This window comes from Rana temporaria, chromosome 8, assembly GCF_905171775.1.
Source record: "Rana temporaria chromosome 8, aRanTem1.1, whole genome shotgun sequence".
Taxonomy (NCBI): domain Eukaryota; kingdom Metazoa; phylum Chordata; class Amphibia; order Anura; family Ranidae; genus Rana; species Rana temporaria.
The window spans coordinates 185,220,668-185,238,356 of record NC_053496.1 but is presented as its reverse complement, the minus strand read 5'-3'; the positions used below and the strand labels follow the sequence as shown (position 1 = coordinate 185,238,356).

At 44.9% G+C, this 17,689-nt stretch overlaps 2 protein-coding genes and 2 long non-coding RNA genes across 4 annotated transcripts; all 4 read right to left on the bottom strand.

Annotated features, from left to right (window-relative positions):
- Positions 1-273: 273 nt before the first annotated feature.
- LOC120909672 lies at positions 274-1,613 on the bottom strand. Its single transcript, XR_005741332.1, has 3 exons — positions 1,511-1,613; positions 723-832; positions 274-305 (listed from the first exon to the last, which is right to left on the bottom strand). It is a non-coding gene; the product is annotated as an uncharacterized LOC120909672 (long non-coding RNA).
- A 6,692-nt stretch (positions 1,614-8,305) lies between these two features.
- On the bottom strand, positions 8,306-9,055 carry LOC120910616 (putative uncharacterized protein DDB_G0290521; the record flags this gene model as incomplete). The annotated part of the gene is made up of 2 exons (XM_040322370.1): positions 8,914-9,055; positions 8,306-8,766 (listed from the first exon to the last, which is right to left on the bottom strand). Coding segments are annotated over exons 1-2 (603 nt in total), but the record flags the coding sequence as incomplete, so codon positions are not given.
- Positions 9,056-11,193: 2,138 nt separating this feature from the next.
- Positions 11,194-13,310, bottom strand: LOC120909621 (oocyte zinc finger protein XlCOF6.1-like). Its single transcript, XM_040321376.1, has one exon. The coding sequence runs from the start codon at positions 13,229-13,231 to the stop codon at positions 11,981-11,983; it is 1,251 nt and encodes a 416-aa protein (XP_040177310.1). The 5' UTR covers positions 13,232-13,310; the 3' UTR covers positions 11,194-11,980.
- Positions 13,311-16,649: 3,339 nt separating this feature from the next.
- LOC120909663 lies at positions 16,650-17,124 on the bottom strand. The gene is made up of 3 exons (XR_005741323.1): positions 17,086-17,124; positions 16,793-17,002; positions 16,650-16,689 (listed from the first exon to the last, which is right to left on the bottom strand). It is a non-coding gene; the product is annotated as an uncharacterized LOC120909663 (long non-coding RNA).
- Positions 17,125-17,689: the final 565 nt, after the last annotated feature.

Genomic DNA, 17,689 nt, shown 5'->3' with positions numbered 1-17,689 from the left:
TGACGTCCTTGTAGAGATCCTTGTGTCCTTCTAAATACTCCCACTCCTCCATTGAGAAATCAACTGTGACATCCTGACACCTTATAGGAACCTGACACACACAATGATACAGTCACCATCCAGACACATCCCTTGTCTGTTACTGGATAATGTCCCAGAATCCTCCTCACCTCTCCTGTCAGCAGCTCCATCATCTTCTTGGTGACTTCTAGAATCTTCTGCATTTTGTGTCTCTCAGGTTTTAGGGAGTCACATGGAGGCACTGTGATGGTCATATGATCACCTGACTTCACAAGAGGAAATCTCTGTATTGGGGAACCAATAGGAATATCATGTTAGAATCCCAGAATCCTCCTCACCTCTCCGGTCAGGTCTGTGTTTTATTAATAGAGATAAGAGTGATGTCATGTGACCTCCCAGAATCCTCCTCACCTCTCCGGTCAGGTCTGTGTTTTATTAATAGAGATAAGAGTGATGTCATGTGACCTCCCAGAATCCTCCTCACCCTCCGGTCAGGTCTGTGTTTTATTAATAGAGATAAGTGTGATGTCATGTGACCTCCCAGAATCCTCCTCACCTCTCTGGTCAGGTCTGTGTTTTATTAATAGAGATAAGAGTGATGTCATGTGACCTCCCAGAATCCTCCTCACCCTCCGGTCAGGTCTGTGTTTTATTAATAGAGATAAGAGTGATGTCATGTGACCTCCCAGAATCCTCCTCACCTCTCCGGTCAGCAGGTAGATGATCTCCAGGGTGAGGTTTAGTATCTTCTCCGTCATGTGACTCCGATCTTCCTCCATCATCATTGGTCATGTGATATATTAAGGTTTCCCTGTAGACCAATAATAAATTTTATAAATAAATGCTCTTGTACTTTAAACACAGCACTTCTCGGAAACACAAAAAAGAACTACAAACATAGCTCCTGACAGACCTGTATTTCCCCATCCAGTTTGTTCCTCCCAGACTGACTACTACTCTGTCCTCCCTGTAATATGTTCCCTCTACCACTCTTTCCGCAATAGTGTCTTCTCTCCCTTAAATCGAATTGCTCTACACATCGTCTCCACCCCCAAAATACGCCCCTTCCTAACCAATGACACCACAAAGCAACCAATTCTCTCCCAGCATATCTTGACCCCTTGCATCTCTCTTCCGTTGGCCGACCTCTACAGATGATATCTCCCCTTTAGTCTATCAAAAATGTTGCTACCAGACTCATCCACCTTACCAACCGCTCAGTGTCCTCCACCCCTCTCTACCAATCCCTCCACTGGCTTCCATTCAGTGTCCTCCACCCCTCTCTGCCAATCCCTCCACTGGCCTCCATTCAGTGTCCTCCATCCCTCTACTGGCCTCACCTATTAAAGAACATTCAAAATACATAACAACATACAAAGCCATTCATAGCTCTACCCTGAGCTACGTCGGCAAACTCTTCTTAATATATCACCCAAACCACCCTCTTCGCTCCTCCCAAAACCATCTGCTCTCTATCTCCCTCATCTACCTTCTCGGCTGCCAGGTCGAGCAATGTCTCCTCTCTACTTCCTCCCGACTCACATCTCGCTCGGTAATTCCTATTTATACCTGACATCACTTCCTGTCTTCCATAGAGCCTTCCTGTCTGGGTAGAAATTAGATCGCCATCTTGTGGAGCTTTGAGAAACTGCACCCGCGAGAATCATCTCGTAGTTTGAACATGGCCTTTGGGCTGTTTTATGTATGTACTGTACACCGATCACCCAGAACATTAAGACCACTGACAGGTAAAGTAAAGAACAATGATCAGATATGTGCATGCTGTAAATTTTTTGTTTAGTTTTGGATGCATTCGTTCATTGAAGAATTTCGTTTTAGACAGATTCGAATCAGAAGGATTCAATATTTTTGGATGCTAGTCCAACCCATTAAGAGAAAGGGCATGAGCTGATTGGACAATATAGACTGGCGTGTCAGGATAAGTACTCACCAAGGCGGAGATGCCGAGAGCGGCTCACCTTTGCGACGCTGCGCACTTCACCCCCTGGAGGTGGAACAGCGGGGAAGGGCGCAAAGAGGCACCGGTTACCAGCAGCAGACTGAGACTTGATAGCAGATCAAGGTGGCGCTAGTCAGCGGACTCAGAAGGTAGAGAGTAACAGGTACTGGCAGTGGGTCAGGTACTGGAAAAGTTCAGACAACTGAGAGCACGTTCAGGCAGGGACTGTAAGCAGATCTAGGATGCAAGCCAGAGGTCAGGGGTTGGAGAAGGTAATGAAGTCCGAGGTACAAGCCAGAGGTCAGGGGTTGGAGACAGCAGCAGATCCAATGAGACAAGCCGGGGGTCAGGTGCAGGAGAAGGCGTAGAGTAGTCAGGTCAAATCCGGGTCAAAAACAGGTTTATGCACAGGTTCAGGAAAGTTTACACGAGCAGGAGCTAACAACAAACCAGCAACCCGTCATGAGACTGGGGCTGGCTTAAGTAGGCAGGGCCAAGCTCTGATTGGTGCGCGTGGATGCGTGCCCATGCACGCGCCGTCCCGCAGAACCGCGCATGCCCCGTTTGCGCACGTTAGGCTGTTAAAACTGATGGTCCTCTGACATGACGTCATGTGCATCTGAATTAAAGAATTTCAGATACATTTGTTATCCGAATCTGAATTATCAAACAAATTTGAAAATTTGGGAGAATAAATTATTTTCCCCATGGACCCGAACTACTATTGCGTTATTTGACATCATCCGAATGAAACAAATTTCATTATAACTCCCTGCAAAATAGGTTCAAGAATGGTTTGAGGTACAGAACAGGTTTGAAACATTATTGACTTGGCCTTTAAATTCTCCAGATCTCAATCCACCAACAATCTCTGGAAAAAACAAACCGGCCATGGAGACCCCCACCTCGCAACTTACAGGATTTAAAGGATCTGCTACTGACGGCTCACTCTGGCAAAAGAGGTAGAAATGATCCTGTCCTGAGAAGAAATTCACAGTACAGTCTTATCTGCTGTTTATATACCAGGCATGGACAATTGGCAGGCGGACATCCTCAGCTGGCACTAAACCCAAGGAACAGGTCTCAACTCCCAAAGGTGTTCCAAGACTTGTACCACAGGTGGTGGATGCAAAATGTGGACCTCTTGGCCTTAAGGTTCCACAAAAACCTGGGCCGGTTTGCTGTTGTTAAGCTTTTCCTCCTCTAAAACTCCTTCCTTATTTGCTCTGCGACTATGGATGGAACCCTAGATCTCCTAATAGCTTTGAACAGACCCATGCACATATGGTCTGACCTGATCAAACTCCTGGCTAGGCACTCCATAAGCTCTCACAGATTGTCCGCATCTTTTGTCTCAAGGACGGGTTTGCTACCCTGATTTACAGTTGATGGCTTTAATGATATGGCTATCTAAGTGTAAGTTGTAAGCGATATGTAACTGCTACCCGGGCTAGTGAGAGGGTATCAGCCGTTGGAGAAGTCCTTTTCCCTGGCAAGCTGCGATATGCAGGTACCGCCGGTATATCCCATCGAACGCCCTTTCAAGAAACGAGACGGGCTACGTTTGAAGAGTCAAGCAGGACTGATTTTTTAATGGTTCACTCTGAGATTTTATACAGTATTCAAGGCACATGAACAATCAAACTGTCCCCACCCACACATCACACCGTGGGGAAGCTTCGATCACTTTCTTTGAGCTAATTATAAACATTTCTTCATTACCAGAACTCAAACACAATGATCTCCTTGAATCAATCAGTCTCTAGACGTTCCGGCACCGATATCTACTTAACATGACCTGGCCGGGCACATTCCTTTCTCAATAGAATTCAATTAACCTTTAGAACAATATACACTCACAGATCATCACGTTAGCATACACCTGGCAAGAGGCTGTTAACTGATAATACACAACAGAGCGTCAATTAGCATTTAGCAGTGAAAAAGTCCCTCTACAATTAACCCTTTGAGCTCAGTAACCAGTCATGCAGTCCTCTGTAGGCAGAATAGTTCATAGGTCCGTTACACGATAGTCATCTGAATCAGGGATTCCCACGATGCTAAAACTAGGTAGCCGAGTTTTCCGCAATGTCAACCATCACTTATGAAAGGCATACTTTACTCAGTGTGAGGCAAGGAAGTTTTATCCAACAAAATTTCTATGGGACAAATTCTGACCTTTTTTGGAAATGGGTCTGGGCCATCCTTCAACCCTTAGCGCCAATCAAGGATCAGCTTTCTGTGTATCTGATAAGGTTTGGAAAATAAACAAGCTACGACTAATGCCGCGTACACATGATCATTTTTCGGCTTGTAAAAAACGACGTTTTTTCCAACTTCATCATTAAAACGACGTTGCCCACACACGATCGTATTTAAAAAATGATCTAGCAAAGCGCGGTGACGTACAACACGTTCGACGGCACTATAAAGGGGAGGTTCCATGCGGATGGGCGCCACCCTTGGGGCTGCTTTAGTGTTAGTAAAAGACGATTCGCGCTTTTCTTTCTGTTACAGCGTGATGAATGTGCTTACTCCATTACGAACGGTAGTTTTACCAGAACGAGCGCTCCCATCTCATAACTTGCTTCTGAGCATGCACGTCATTTTAGCCCACACACGATCATTTTTTACAACCCGAAAAACGACATTGTTTAAAACGTCGTTAAAAAATGCATCATGTTCGGAAAAAAAATTGGTCGTTTTTCAGAACCCGAAAAATGATGTGAAGCCCACACACGATCAATTTGAATGAAATTTTTTAAAAACGTCGTTTTTTCATGCCGAAAAATGATCATGTGTACGTGGCATAAGGCTATTGCCAAAACGCTCTGATGTACCAATAAACAACACTTCAAGAATTATGTCCCGTACACATGCTCGGCATTTCCGGCAGAAAAAATTCAGTCGGAATCCCGATGGGAAAAAACGAGAGCTGGTTCTCCTTTTTTTTTTGCCGGCAGGTTTGGCAGTTTTCCCGTCGGAAAAACTGAGGAGCATACACACGGCCAGGTTTCCCAGGCAAAAACTCTCCTCGCAGTTTTCCTGTCGGAAAATCTGGTCGTGTGTACGGGACATTACAGTTTTGCGGCTCTTCTTACTACTACCTGATAAGGTTCCAGTGACCTCTGGCTTCCCATACTTTGATCAAGACCTTTGTTCAAGACGTTTGCCATGTGGTGCCTCCTGTTCCATCCCCTGTAAATCCATAGGATTTGAATTTGGTTCCCTTGGAACTTCAAAAACAGGGATTATCCTTTTTCCACTTTCTCTCAGAAGGTTATGTCTGGGGAGGATATCAGCCTTTGATGAAATGCGTAGGGCAGGACCAGTGATGTCATCACGCATGTTGGATTTGCTGATCGGAACAGCCGTCGGCTTGTACACAGATAACTTGTCAAGAAAGACAGGTCCACAGTACACTTATGCCGCATACACATGATCGGAAAATCCAACAAGAAAACCATGGATTTTTTTTACGACGGAATCATGACTCAGCCCGGCTCCCGGTGGGTGTGCTATGCGAGGTAAGCCTGTGCCTATTACGCCCACCTCCCTCCCACAAAAACCACCACACTTACGCGCACTCAAAATTGGGTTAACATGCACTCACTTTGACCACGCGGTCTCTAAAAAGAGAGGCGAAGGACTAACGGGGCTGGTTGAGCGGGCTAGATCCTCTCACTCACTTCAAAGCGGAACAGGTAGGGCGGGCTGTGTGGGAGGACCCCCTCACACACCGCCATTGCCACCTGGGGCATGGAGAAAGGTGGCAGATTACCTCTGGGGGAGGCCTGCCTACTCCCAACTCCTGCAGTCCGGCTCCTCTCTCGAGTACACGCACAAAAAATACACAAAAAAAAAAGAATAAAAAAAAGAAATAAAAAAAAAGGAATCATGACTCAAACTTGTCTTGCATACACACGGTCACACCAGAGGCGATTCAGTTCGCATGTGTTGCGCTATATAAGTTTCTCACTCACTCACGCCAAATTCCGCCGTCAAGATAACGCAGTGACGTACAACACTACAACGAGCCGAGAAAAATTAGGTTCAATGATTCCAATCATGCGTCGAATTGATTCTGAGCAAGCATTTTTTTTTGCGCATCGGAATTGCATACAGACAATAGGAACTTTTTCCGTTGGAAACATAGAGAGCCTGCTCTCAATCTTTTGCTGGTGAAAATTCCGGACAGCAAAAGTCCGATGGAGCATACACACGGTCGGAATTTCCAAACAACAGCTCACTTCGGACTTTTCTTGTCGGAATTTCCAATTGTGTGTACGCGACATTAGAGGTTATTGGCATACGCGCATGCGCAGTAGCACATTGGCGCACTTGCGCATTGGAACATCGGCATACGTGCGTACTCCAGGCGGGCTATTTAAACTGAGCTTCTGCATGGACTCATTGCTGTTTGATCTGCAGCTTCTGTGTGTTCTGACCCGTTGCCTGTACTGACCTCTGATCTTGATCCGGCTTGTTCTCACCAACGCTGTCTGCTTGATACCCTGACCCCGGCTTGTTTTGGACTCCTCTTCTGCCTGCTGATCTGTTTATCTACCTGAACATTACCGACCTGGCTTGCCTGACCCTGCATCTTCTCATCCAGCCTGTCATGGCTCTGCAATCCGCATCTGGATTCTGCTCCAGCTGTTCCATTGTAACAAAGCCCCGCCTCCTCCTCATCTGTGATAGGCGGAACACTGATACACTTTCCCATCATCGTATCAGTGTTCCTCTATCATAGAAGGATTAGGAGGAGGTAGGGCTTTGTTTCAATGGACGGCCGAACAGACTGCATTACACATCGGGGGACACGCGCCGTTTTAGTAATTGTAACGGTCACCACCGTTTACGATTTCCATTTCACCAACCCAAGCTTATCCGACAATCCAGCTGACAAGACCCATTTCATTTCCCAGAATAACGAGACACACAGCTCTGTTACTGGTTCCAAAATGAATGAATGAATCTTTAATGGTACACTCTCAGGTTTTTATGCAGATACAAGCATGTTACAGTTAATCACAGGGACAATGAAACTCCCCACCCAAAACATCACACAATGAGGCTTCAATACACATTCAGATGGGCAAAAAAAAAAAAAAATCGGACCTTAAACGGTGAATGGAGATGCACCGGACCCCTGCTGTGAGCCACATGCGAAGATAGTGTGAACACAGCCTAAAGTTCCATTATAAGAGAAATACTGCCAAGATAAAGAGATTTTTTTTCCCTGTGATCACATGTGGGTGGCGATGTGGATGGAGGTGGTGATGGTGATGTGGATGGAGGTGGTGATGGTGATGTGGATGGAGGTGGTGATGTGGTTGGAGGTGGTGATGGTGATGTGGATGGAGGTGGTGATGTGGTTGGAGGTGGTGATGATGTGGATGGAGGTGGTGATGATGATGTGGATGGAGGTGGTGATGATGTGGATGGAGGTGGTGATGATGATGTGGATGTAGGTGGTGACGGTGATGTGGATGGAGGTGGTGACGGTGATGTGGATGGAGGTGGTGATGATGATGTGGATGGAGGTGGTGATGGTGATGTGGTTGGAGGTGGGGATGTGGATGGAGGTGGTGATGGTGATGTGGATGGAGGTGGTGATGGTGATGTGAATGGAGGTGGTGATGATGATGTGGATGGAGGTGGTGATGGTGATGTGGTTGGAGGTGGGGATGTGGATGGAGGTGGTGACGGTGATGTGGTTGGAGGAGGTGATGGTGATGTGGATGGAGGTGGTGATGATGATGTGGATGGAGGTGGTGATGGTGATGTGGTTGGAGGTGGGGATGTGGATGGAGGTGGTGATGGTGATGTGGTTGGAGGTGGTGGTGGTGATGTGGATGGAGGTGGTGATGTGGTTGGAGGAGGTGATGGTGATGTGGATGGAGGTGGTGATGATGATGTGGTTGGAGGTAGTGATGGTGATGTGGATGGAGGTGGTGATGGTGATGTGGTTGGAGGTGGTGATGGTGATGTGGTTGGAGGTGGGGATGTGGATGGAGGTGGTGATGGTGATGTGGTTGGAGGTGGTGGTGGTGATGTGGATGGAGATGGTGATGTGGTTGGAGGTGGTGATGGTGATGTGGATGGAGGTGGTGATGGTGATGTGGTTGGAGGTGGTGATGTGGTTGGGGGTGGTGATGTGGATGGAGGTGGTGATGGTGATGTGGATGGAGGTGGTGATGGTGATGTGGTTGGAGGTGGTGATGTGGATGGAGATGGTGATGTGGTTGGAGGTGGTGATGTGGTTGGAGGTGGTGATGGTGATGTGGTTGGAGGTGGTGATGGTGATGTGGATGGAGGTGGTGATGTTGATGTGGATGGAGGTGGTGATGTTGATGTGGTTGGAGGTGGTGATGGTGATGTAGGTGGTGATGTGGATGGAGGTGGTGATGGTGGTGATGTGGTTGGAGGTGGTGATGTGGATGGAGGTGGTGATGGTGATGTGGATGGAGGTGGTGATGGTGATGTTGTTGGAGGTGGTGATGGTGATGTGGATAGAGGTGGTGATGTGGTTGGAGGTGGTGATGTGGTTGGAGGAGGTGGTGGTGATGTGGATGGAGGTGGTGATGGTGATGTGGTTGGAGGTGGTGATGGTGATGTGGTTGGAGGAGGTGGTGGTGATGTGGTTGGAGGTGGTGGTGATGTGGTTGGAGGTGGTGATGGTGATGTGGTTGGAGGAGGTGATGGGGATGGTGATGTGGTTGGTGATGGTGCGAAAGGAGGAATTACGGGAGGAATGATAGACGGGTCTATGAACTGATGGACTTATCATTGGAGTCTCCTACAGACGTCCTGAGATTTATGAGAAGGGGGAGGAGTCGGCTGTTCCAACAACTACAAGCCGGTAAAACAAAACTACTAAGACACAAGATTAAATTTGCATTTTATTTCAGGTAAACATGAAATGTTACATTTAGAAATGTCATATTTTCCACCTTCAGCCAGCAGGTGGCGCTCTCCAAGCAAATGAAGCTGCCTGTGCAGGCTGATGACTACTACACAGAAATTGGCAGTCTTGTAATGTAGTCTGATCTCCCTTTCTCTTTCATCCATGTCAATGTCGGGCACTTTTACCCTCTTCCTGCCCAGGCCAAAGTCATGCAACACTGTATTTATTGTATATTTGCCACTGTGTTCACACAAACTGAGCTTTCATTTGGTGGTATATAATCATATAATCACCACTGGGTTTTTTATTTTTTGAAAAGTAAATGAAAAAGAAAAAAAAAAAAAAAAAATTGTTTCTTTGTTTCCGTTATAACATTTTACAAATAATTTTCAAAATTTGATTGCCCTATTTTATATATTTTTTTTACGATTTTTATTTTTTAACACACTGTGACCAGAGCATTACAATGTCACCATAGTAACACTAATGCCGCGTACACACCATCACTTTATGTGATGAAAAAAAACGACACTTTCTGTGAAGTAAAAAATTACGTTTTTGAAACTTCAATTTTCAAAGACGAAGTTGCCTACACACCATCGTTTTCTCACAATGATCTTGCAAAGTGAGGTTACGTTCCACCACGTTTTACCATTGAAGCTCGCTTCATAAGTAGCTTCTGGGCATGCGTGGATGAAAAAACGTCTTAGAAAACGACGTTTTTTGCTACACACGGTCAATTTCTGTGAAGTAAAAAGTGCACTTTTGAAAAACGACACATAAAATTGAAGCATGCTTCAATTTTTTTTGGTCGTTTTTTACAAGACATAAAACGACGTTTTCCCCCACACACAGTCAATTAAAGTGACGTTTTTAAAAACGTCATTTTTTTTCATCACATAAAGTGATGGTGTGTACGCCGCATAATACTCTGAGGAAGTGATCAGGCTTTTTTGTTTTTATTATTACATTTTTATTTAACTCACAGTGACCAGAGAATTACAATGTTACCATAGAAAAGATCAGTATTTTTTTTTTATCATTATAAATGTTTTTTTTTTTTGTTTGTTTTTTAATTTTTAAAACGCACTGTGACCAGGGCAATAGTGTTAACATTGTACTACTCTGGGGAAGTGATCAGTATTTTTATTTATTTTTTAATTGTTTAAATAGAAAAAAGTATGTATTATAATTCATAATGTTATCATAGTAACACCAATACTCTGGGGAAGTGATCCATATTTTTATTTGTTTTTATTACATTTTTTTTTAACACAGTGACACGAGCATTTACCATAGTAAATTTGTACTAATCTGGGGAAGTGATCAGTATTTATTTTTTGTTTTTATAAATTTTTCTTATTTTTGACAATTTTTTTAACACACTGTGACCAGGGCAATACAGTGTAACATTGCACTACTCTGGGGAAGTAATAAGCATTTTTCTTTTATTTACATTTTTTTTTACATTTATTTTTAAACAACACACTGTGACCAGAGCATTACAATGTTACCATAGTGACAGTGTAGTACTCTGAGGAAGTAATAAAGATTTTATTTATTTATTTTTTAACACACTGTGACCAGGGCAATACAGTGCTATCTTAGTAACATTGTACTACTCTGAGGAAGTGATCAGTATTTTTTTTTTTTTTTTATTATTACTTTTTTTCTATTTTTTTTTTTTTTTTTTAAACACACTGTGACCAGAGCAATATAATGTTATTGTAGTAACACTAATACTCTGAGGAAGTGATCCGGCCTTTTTTTTTTTTTTCACAATTTTTTTAACACACAGTAATCAGGATTTTTTTTTTTTTATTCGATTTTTTTTTACACTTTTTTTTTTTAAACACACTGTGACCAGGGCAATACAGTGTTACCGTGTAACATTGTACTACTCTGGGAAAGTAATCAGGATTTTTTTTTATTTACAACTTTAATTTTTTTAACACACTGTGAACAGAGCATTACAATGTTACCATAGTAACATTGTACTACTTTAGGTAAGTGATCAAAATTTACTTTTTTTTTTAATGCATTTTGTTTGCATTACATTGCTATAAGCAAGCATTTTGTGTGACTGAGAAATTCATTCAGTCTATTTTTTTGTTGTGATCAGCTATGATTGGCCAGAGATACAGTAAATCACATGGTACAGATGAGCTGTGATTGGCCCTGTCTGTACCATGTGATCACACTGACCGATCACAGCTAGCAACACGGTTCTATCTAATGGATGGAATGAAAGGAAGCCATCCATTGGGTACAGCTGTCATGTGACCTGCTTGTGATTGGTCACATGGTAACGGCAGAGAGCCGGTACTCTGATCGGTCACGTCCGGTGGCAGATCGTGCCACTGCACGGCCACACATTCGATAACGCATATTGAAAAAAAAAAACACCGCCGGCCCGTCTATCCGCTATGGGCTGGGTAGGAACTGGCTAGAGTCTCTCACCACAATGTCTTCCTATGAAGCTTCTGAAGAACAGGGGAGATCAGACTACACTGCTAGAGGGACACACCAAGCAACAATTTTCCTTCCTCCAAGAGTAATCCAGACAAAAAAAGAGAAAAAATAATCCTACTGAAGTGTTTCTTTCATGATAAAAGATCAGAGGAGCGCTCAGCCACGTGTTTTCTGAGGTGTATATCAAGGTGAGCTTCTTCCCAGTGTGAGATCTCTGATGTACGGCAAAATATGATCCATATAGAAGACATTTCCCGCACTCAGGAAACTAATACACCTCGAGGGTAGTGTGGGTTCTCAGATGTTTGAGAAAATAAGACTTCTGTGAAAAACCATTTCCCGCATTTAGGGCAGGAATATGGCTTCTCCCCGTGTGGAGCATATCTGATGTTCAGCAAGATTGGACTTTCATGAAGGCCATTTTCTAGACTAAGACGCTAATACACCTCAAGGGTTTTGTGGGTTCTCCGATGTTTTGAGCAGATAGAACAAATGTGAAAAACCATTTCCCGCACTCAGGGCAGAAATACGGCTTCTCGTCCCGTGTGTAGCATATGCGACGTTCAGTAAGGTTGGACTTGGATGAAGGACATTTTCGACACCAAGAAGCTACGGATCTACTCATCTGTGTGAGACCTACAGTGTTTGGTAAAATCAAACTTGCGTGAAAATGTTTTCCCGCACTTAGGGCAAGAATACGGCTTCGCCCCCGTGTGAGATCTCTGATGTTTAACAAGGTCCGATTTCTGTGGATACGTTTTCCCGCACTCGGGGCACGGATACGGCCTCTCACCTGTGTGAGATCTCTGATGTTTATTAAGGTCTGATCTCTGTGGATAACATTTTCCACACTCGGGGCAGGAATACGGCTTCTCCCCCGTGTGAATTCTCCGATGTATCGTAAGATGGGCATTCTGTGAAAAACATTTCCCGCAATCAGGGCAGGAATACGGCCTCTCTCCGGTGTGAGTTGTCCGATGGGTTAGAAGGCCTGATCTTTGTGTAAAACATTTTCCACACTCAGGACAGCAATACGGCTTTTCACCCGTGTGAGTCCTCAGATGCGCGTTAAGATGGGATTTATTTGAAAAACATTTCCCGCACTCAGTGCAGGAATATGCCTTCTCACCCGTGTGAGTTCTTTGATGTCTTGCAAGGTCGTTTTTTTCTCGAAAACATTTCCCACACTCAGGACAGGAATGCACTTTGTCACCTCCTGTGTGAGATTCCAGATGTTTGTTAAGATGGGACATTAAAAAAAAACACTTCCCGCACTCGGGGCAAGAAAACGGCTTCTCCCCCGTGTGAGATCTTTGATGTGTAACAAGGGAATTTTTGTGTGAAAAACATTTCCCGCACTCAGGGCAGGAATAAGCCTTGTCGCCTGTGTGAGTTCTTTGATGTCTTACAAGGACTGATTTTTTTGTAAAACATTTTCCACACTGTGGACAGGAAAACGGCTTTTCCCCCGTGTGAAAAAACAGATGCGATTCAACATGGGCCTTCTGTGAAAAGCATCTCCCGCACTCAGGGCAGGGAAATGGCTTCTCACCCGTGTGAATTCTTTGATGTTTTGCAAGGTTTGATTTTATCGTAAAACATTTTCCACACTCGGGGCAGGGAAATGGCTTCTCCCCCGTGTGAGATCTTTGATGTAAAACAAAACAGTCATATCGTCGTGGAAAACACTTCCCGCACTCGGAGCAGGCGTATACCTTCTCACCCGTCTGCAATGTCTGATGTTCAGAAGGGCGGGACTTGGGTGAAAAACCGTTCCCAGATTCCTCCATGTGATCTCCTGTGATGTCCTCATCTTCCGTTTTACAACCTGGAGATAAAGTGAGACGATCCTTTGAGGGTTTCTCCATGGCGTGTCCTGGAAAAATAGAAAAACATCATCAATAGATATGAGAGGGTTAGTTCACTTCCATGAAGATTCCATCTGGATCAGGTAGATATGAGTGAGGAGATGTTCTCTGTGGAGGTCCCAACCAGCTGGCACTCTTCCCCCCATCAAAGAACCTTTGGTCCTCCTCCCAGATCACTTCAACATATTTACACAGCCTTGTCAGAAGAGCAGGAACCAATGGGGACAATGTAGATTTCATATTTAGTCTAAACCTGGCTACAGGGGCCATACAGGACAAAGTCTGGTTACCTAACATCATCAATAGATAGGAGAGGGTCATGCCCGGGTTGAGGGCAAAACATGTTGGGAACCACATCAAATTAGCTGAAAGCCCTCTAATAGAAATACATACACTAGTGCTTTATATTGATACTAGTGTATACATTTCTATTAAAAGGCTTTTGTTTTTAAGTGGACAGCAACCCCTGAAGAAGCCCGGGTTGAGGGCGAAACATGTTGGGAACCACCTGAAATTAGCTGTAGCCATAAGGACTTTATTATATGTACGTACTTTAAAAATTGTTTTTAAAGTCCTTATGGATACAGCTAATTTAATATGGTTCCACCCTCTGAACCAAGAGTACCCTCTCCAGAACGCTGACCGAAGAAATCTCAGAGAATTCAAGAATGCCTGCTTGCTGTACCTGGCCCTTCAGCCAAGAACTTTTTCTTTAGAGACGGTTAAAATTGGGTTCGTCATCTCCCTGTCTGACCAACCTCAGTCTTGGGCGCATCATCTGCTGGAGTAGAAGAATCCCGATGTTGTGCTGATATTGTGCCTGGTGCGGAGATAACTTTTGGACGAATATTCCCGCTTTCAGAGACTGAGCTTGAGGCTTTACATCCATACATTGACGAGAACCTTGAAAAAGGGAATCATTTGTCCATCTTCCCCAGCTGGTGCCGGAAACTTCTTTGTGCAAATTAAAAAAAAAAAAGACCATACTCCCGGGCCCCTTTGTGGACTACAGAGAACTCAACAAGAGTACCATAAAAAATGGTCTCATTTCTGAGCTCTTCCAGAGATTTTGTGCCGCCTGAATCTTTAGTAAGCATGGCACGACAGATCCGGTACCCCTTTTAAAGCTGGTAGGCTGAGTCACAAGTTGCTGGATGATCTTCAGCACCCCAATGTGTTTCTGAGGTCCTGATATTATTGGATTTCCTGTTACCCACCCGGCTTGCCTTTGACCTTCCTTGTCTCCATTCCTGGCTTCGAACCTCGGCCAGCTCCATTGACTCCGCTTCTGCCTGCTGATCCTTTAGCTTGCACTTTGGACTTCACTGCTGTTTAATTTCCAGTGTAGGACCCCGGCTTACTCCTGACCCTGCTTGCTGCCTTACCCCTGGCTAATTCGTGTGGCCTGGCTCCTGACCTTGCTTCTGGCTCTCCCTTCTGCCAAGTCTCATCTGGTACATCTGAGGGACTCCTGCCCAGCAGTGCATCCTGCTCCTCCAGCTGCTATTCAGCAGACATCTCATCACTTCATCCTGTTGCAGCTGGCAACCACTGCTTCTTCGGGCATAGCATTTCCTATCACCACCTTCAGAGGTGCCCCGCACTCAGCCGCAAGAGAAGCTCTCTCAGCACTTTGGCTTTCAACCAGGTACGTGACAAGAGCAGAGATAATAGAAGAATATTGTAACGACACCCCGAGTATGAAAGGGACTAAAGTCGTTTAGGGCATTCCATTCCCGAACACATGGTTGCTAATGTGACATAACACCTCTGATTTTCACATTTAAACAGTCCGTCGGATTTACAAATACTGTATTTAAGCGTATAAGCTCTGTTTTGTGTTGAAATAACTGCATCCCGCAATACTTATATGTGCAGCCAAGTGGAAGTCGCAGCCCCATGTAGGAAAGTGGTGTCACCAGTTCCCACCTGTGACCGGAACTGTGCAAATCATCAGATCCCTTAGCAGTGTCATTGATCGGCGGGCTGAGTGTTGCGTGTCTAGTGAAAATCCCCCCTACGTGCTCAGTCCATACAGATCCTCCCCCCCCCCCCCCCCCGATCGCCTCCTCTCTCTTCTCTGGCAGCAGCAAGACGTCCGGTGCGGCAGCGGCTCCTCATGTGGATCCCTCAAGGTGCAGCATAGAGCACATCGCTGGGCTGTTAGGAGTCAGTCACTTTGAGCTCAAGTGCCCGCAAACTTCCGTGGAGCAGCCTGCATTCACCGCGCCCGGTGGACCAAGATGATCGCCGCTTCGGGAGATAGGCCGAAGTCGCGGCCTTTCCTATGGACCGGGAGGCCCCGCGGATCGCCGTGTGTCCCGACCCGAAGGTGCTGATCCATACGGATCAATGAGGAGCCATTGCACCCCTAGTTACCAGACTTGCTGCCGTGTTCTGGATGACTTGTAGGCGCAAAATCTGGTATTTAGGTAGTCCTAAGTAGTAAGAGTTTGCGTAGTCAAGTCGGGATAAAAGAGAGGTGCATACCTGCTCATATTACTCTGGAAAACACCTATGACCAGAAACCTAAATTAACATGAGCTCTTTAACTAATCCCTTTAGACAGCCTACGCTGGCCTTTGAGTTCCTAGCCTGTCTGTCTCCTAAACTACAATACACATTATCGTACATATCAACACAGAACTCCTTCATACAATCGAAGGGTCAATTAGCACCACCAACAATGGGTGAAAGAGAAGCCACACTAGACTCATTTACATTATAACAGACAACTGACAGACAGGAGGCTGGAGTTGACATCAGCACCTCCTAACAGTATGAATCAGTCAGTCTAATACGGGATATACAGGGTTCCATTTTAAGTAAACCAAGCCACATTCCTAATGTCTATTATTTTCTTGCTCACTCTGTGCCTCTTATAGACACAGGGGGAACTTAGACATAAGAGGTGCGTGGGGAGCTGAAACAAGGGTATCCCATACTTTCCAAGGAATTCTGGGTTCCACAGGCCCTCCCGTCACAATAATACTATAGCTCACCTGTGCTGATCTCTGTAGGAGTGTCCTCCTCTTTGAATGTCCTCATCAATCCAGCCTCCTCCGTATATTGCTGATCATCCCTCACATACGTCTCTTCTTCTTCATCCTCAACTTTCATGTTCATCAGATCTTCACCCTAAACCAACAGAATGGCAGAAAATAACATCTGTAACATAGAAGTATTTATGATGTGAGATCACATCATCTCCACATGTCAGAGTGTTCAATCACTTTATGTTCCCGACCCTCAACTCCACCTACCTGATGATGGTGAGGGATGGTGTGACCTTCCTGTGTGGAATCCCGGGAATACAGAGGACGGGGACATCTCTCTGGTGGGTTTCTGGTATTAGGTGGCTCCATCATATCCTTGTGTCGTCCTAAAAACTCCTCCATCACTCCATACTCCTCATCCTCCTCTTTTATCTCAACTTTAGGATCTCTCAGGTTTCCACTCTGAATATAGAATACAAATGACATCAATGGTAACAATGCAGATAATGTACAGATCCTAATGAACAGATCCTAATGATACTATCAGTGATTGTTCCTCATCTACCTGATCAGGTTTTCCATATTTGAGATCTTCTTGTGTGGAATCCTGGAAATACAGAGGACGGGGACATCTCTCTGGTGGGTTTCTGCTATTAGGTGGCTCCATTGTGACATCCTTGTGTCCTTCTGAATACTCCTCCATCACTCCATACTCCGCATCCTCCTCTATATACTCTTCCTTAACAACAATATTATCATCCCCGAGGTTTCCACTCTTAATATATTAAAAAAAAACATTTATTGTGACAAACATGTTTGTGTATAAATCATAACCACCAATAATTGTTCCTCATCTACCTGATGATGGTGGGGGATGGTGTGACCTTCCTGTGTGGAATCCCGGGAATACAGAGGACGGGGACATCTCTCTGGTGGGTTCCCATTACTGGATCCATCTGTAGGAAACACACACACTGACTGAATACATTGTTTCTATGTGTTTATCAGATGATGGGGGATCTAGGCGGAGCCTCCGTACTGCTCTCTCCTTTACAATAAAGTCTCCTCTTACCCGGTGATGTGAGGGGCGGCTGATTCTCCATCATGACGTCCTTGTAGAGATCCTTGTGTCCTTCTAAATACTCCCACTCCTTCATGGAGATATGGACAGTGACATCCTGACACCTTATAGGAACCTGACACACACAATGATACAGTCACCATCCAGACACACCCCTTGTCTGTTACTGGATAATGTCCCAGAATTCCCAGAATCCTCCTCACCTCTCCAGTCAGCAGCTCCATCATCTTCTTGTTGACTTCTAGAATCTTCTCCATGTTGTGTCTCTCAGGTTTTAGGGAGTCACATGGAGGCACTGTGATGGTCATATGATCACCTGACTTCACAAGAGGAAATCTCTGTATTGGAGAACCAATAGGAATATCATGTTAGAATCCCAGA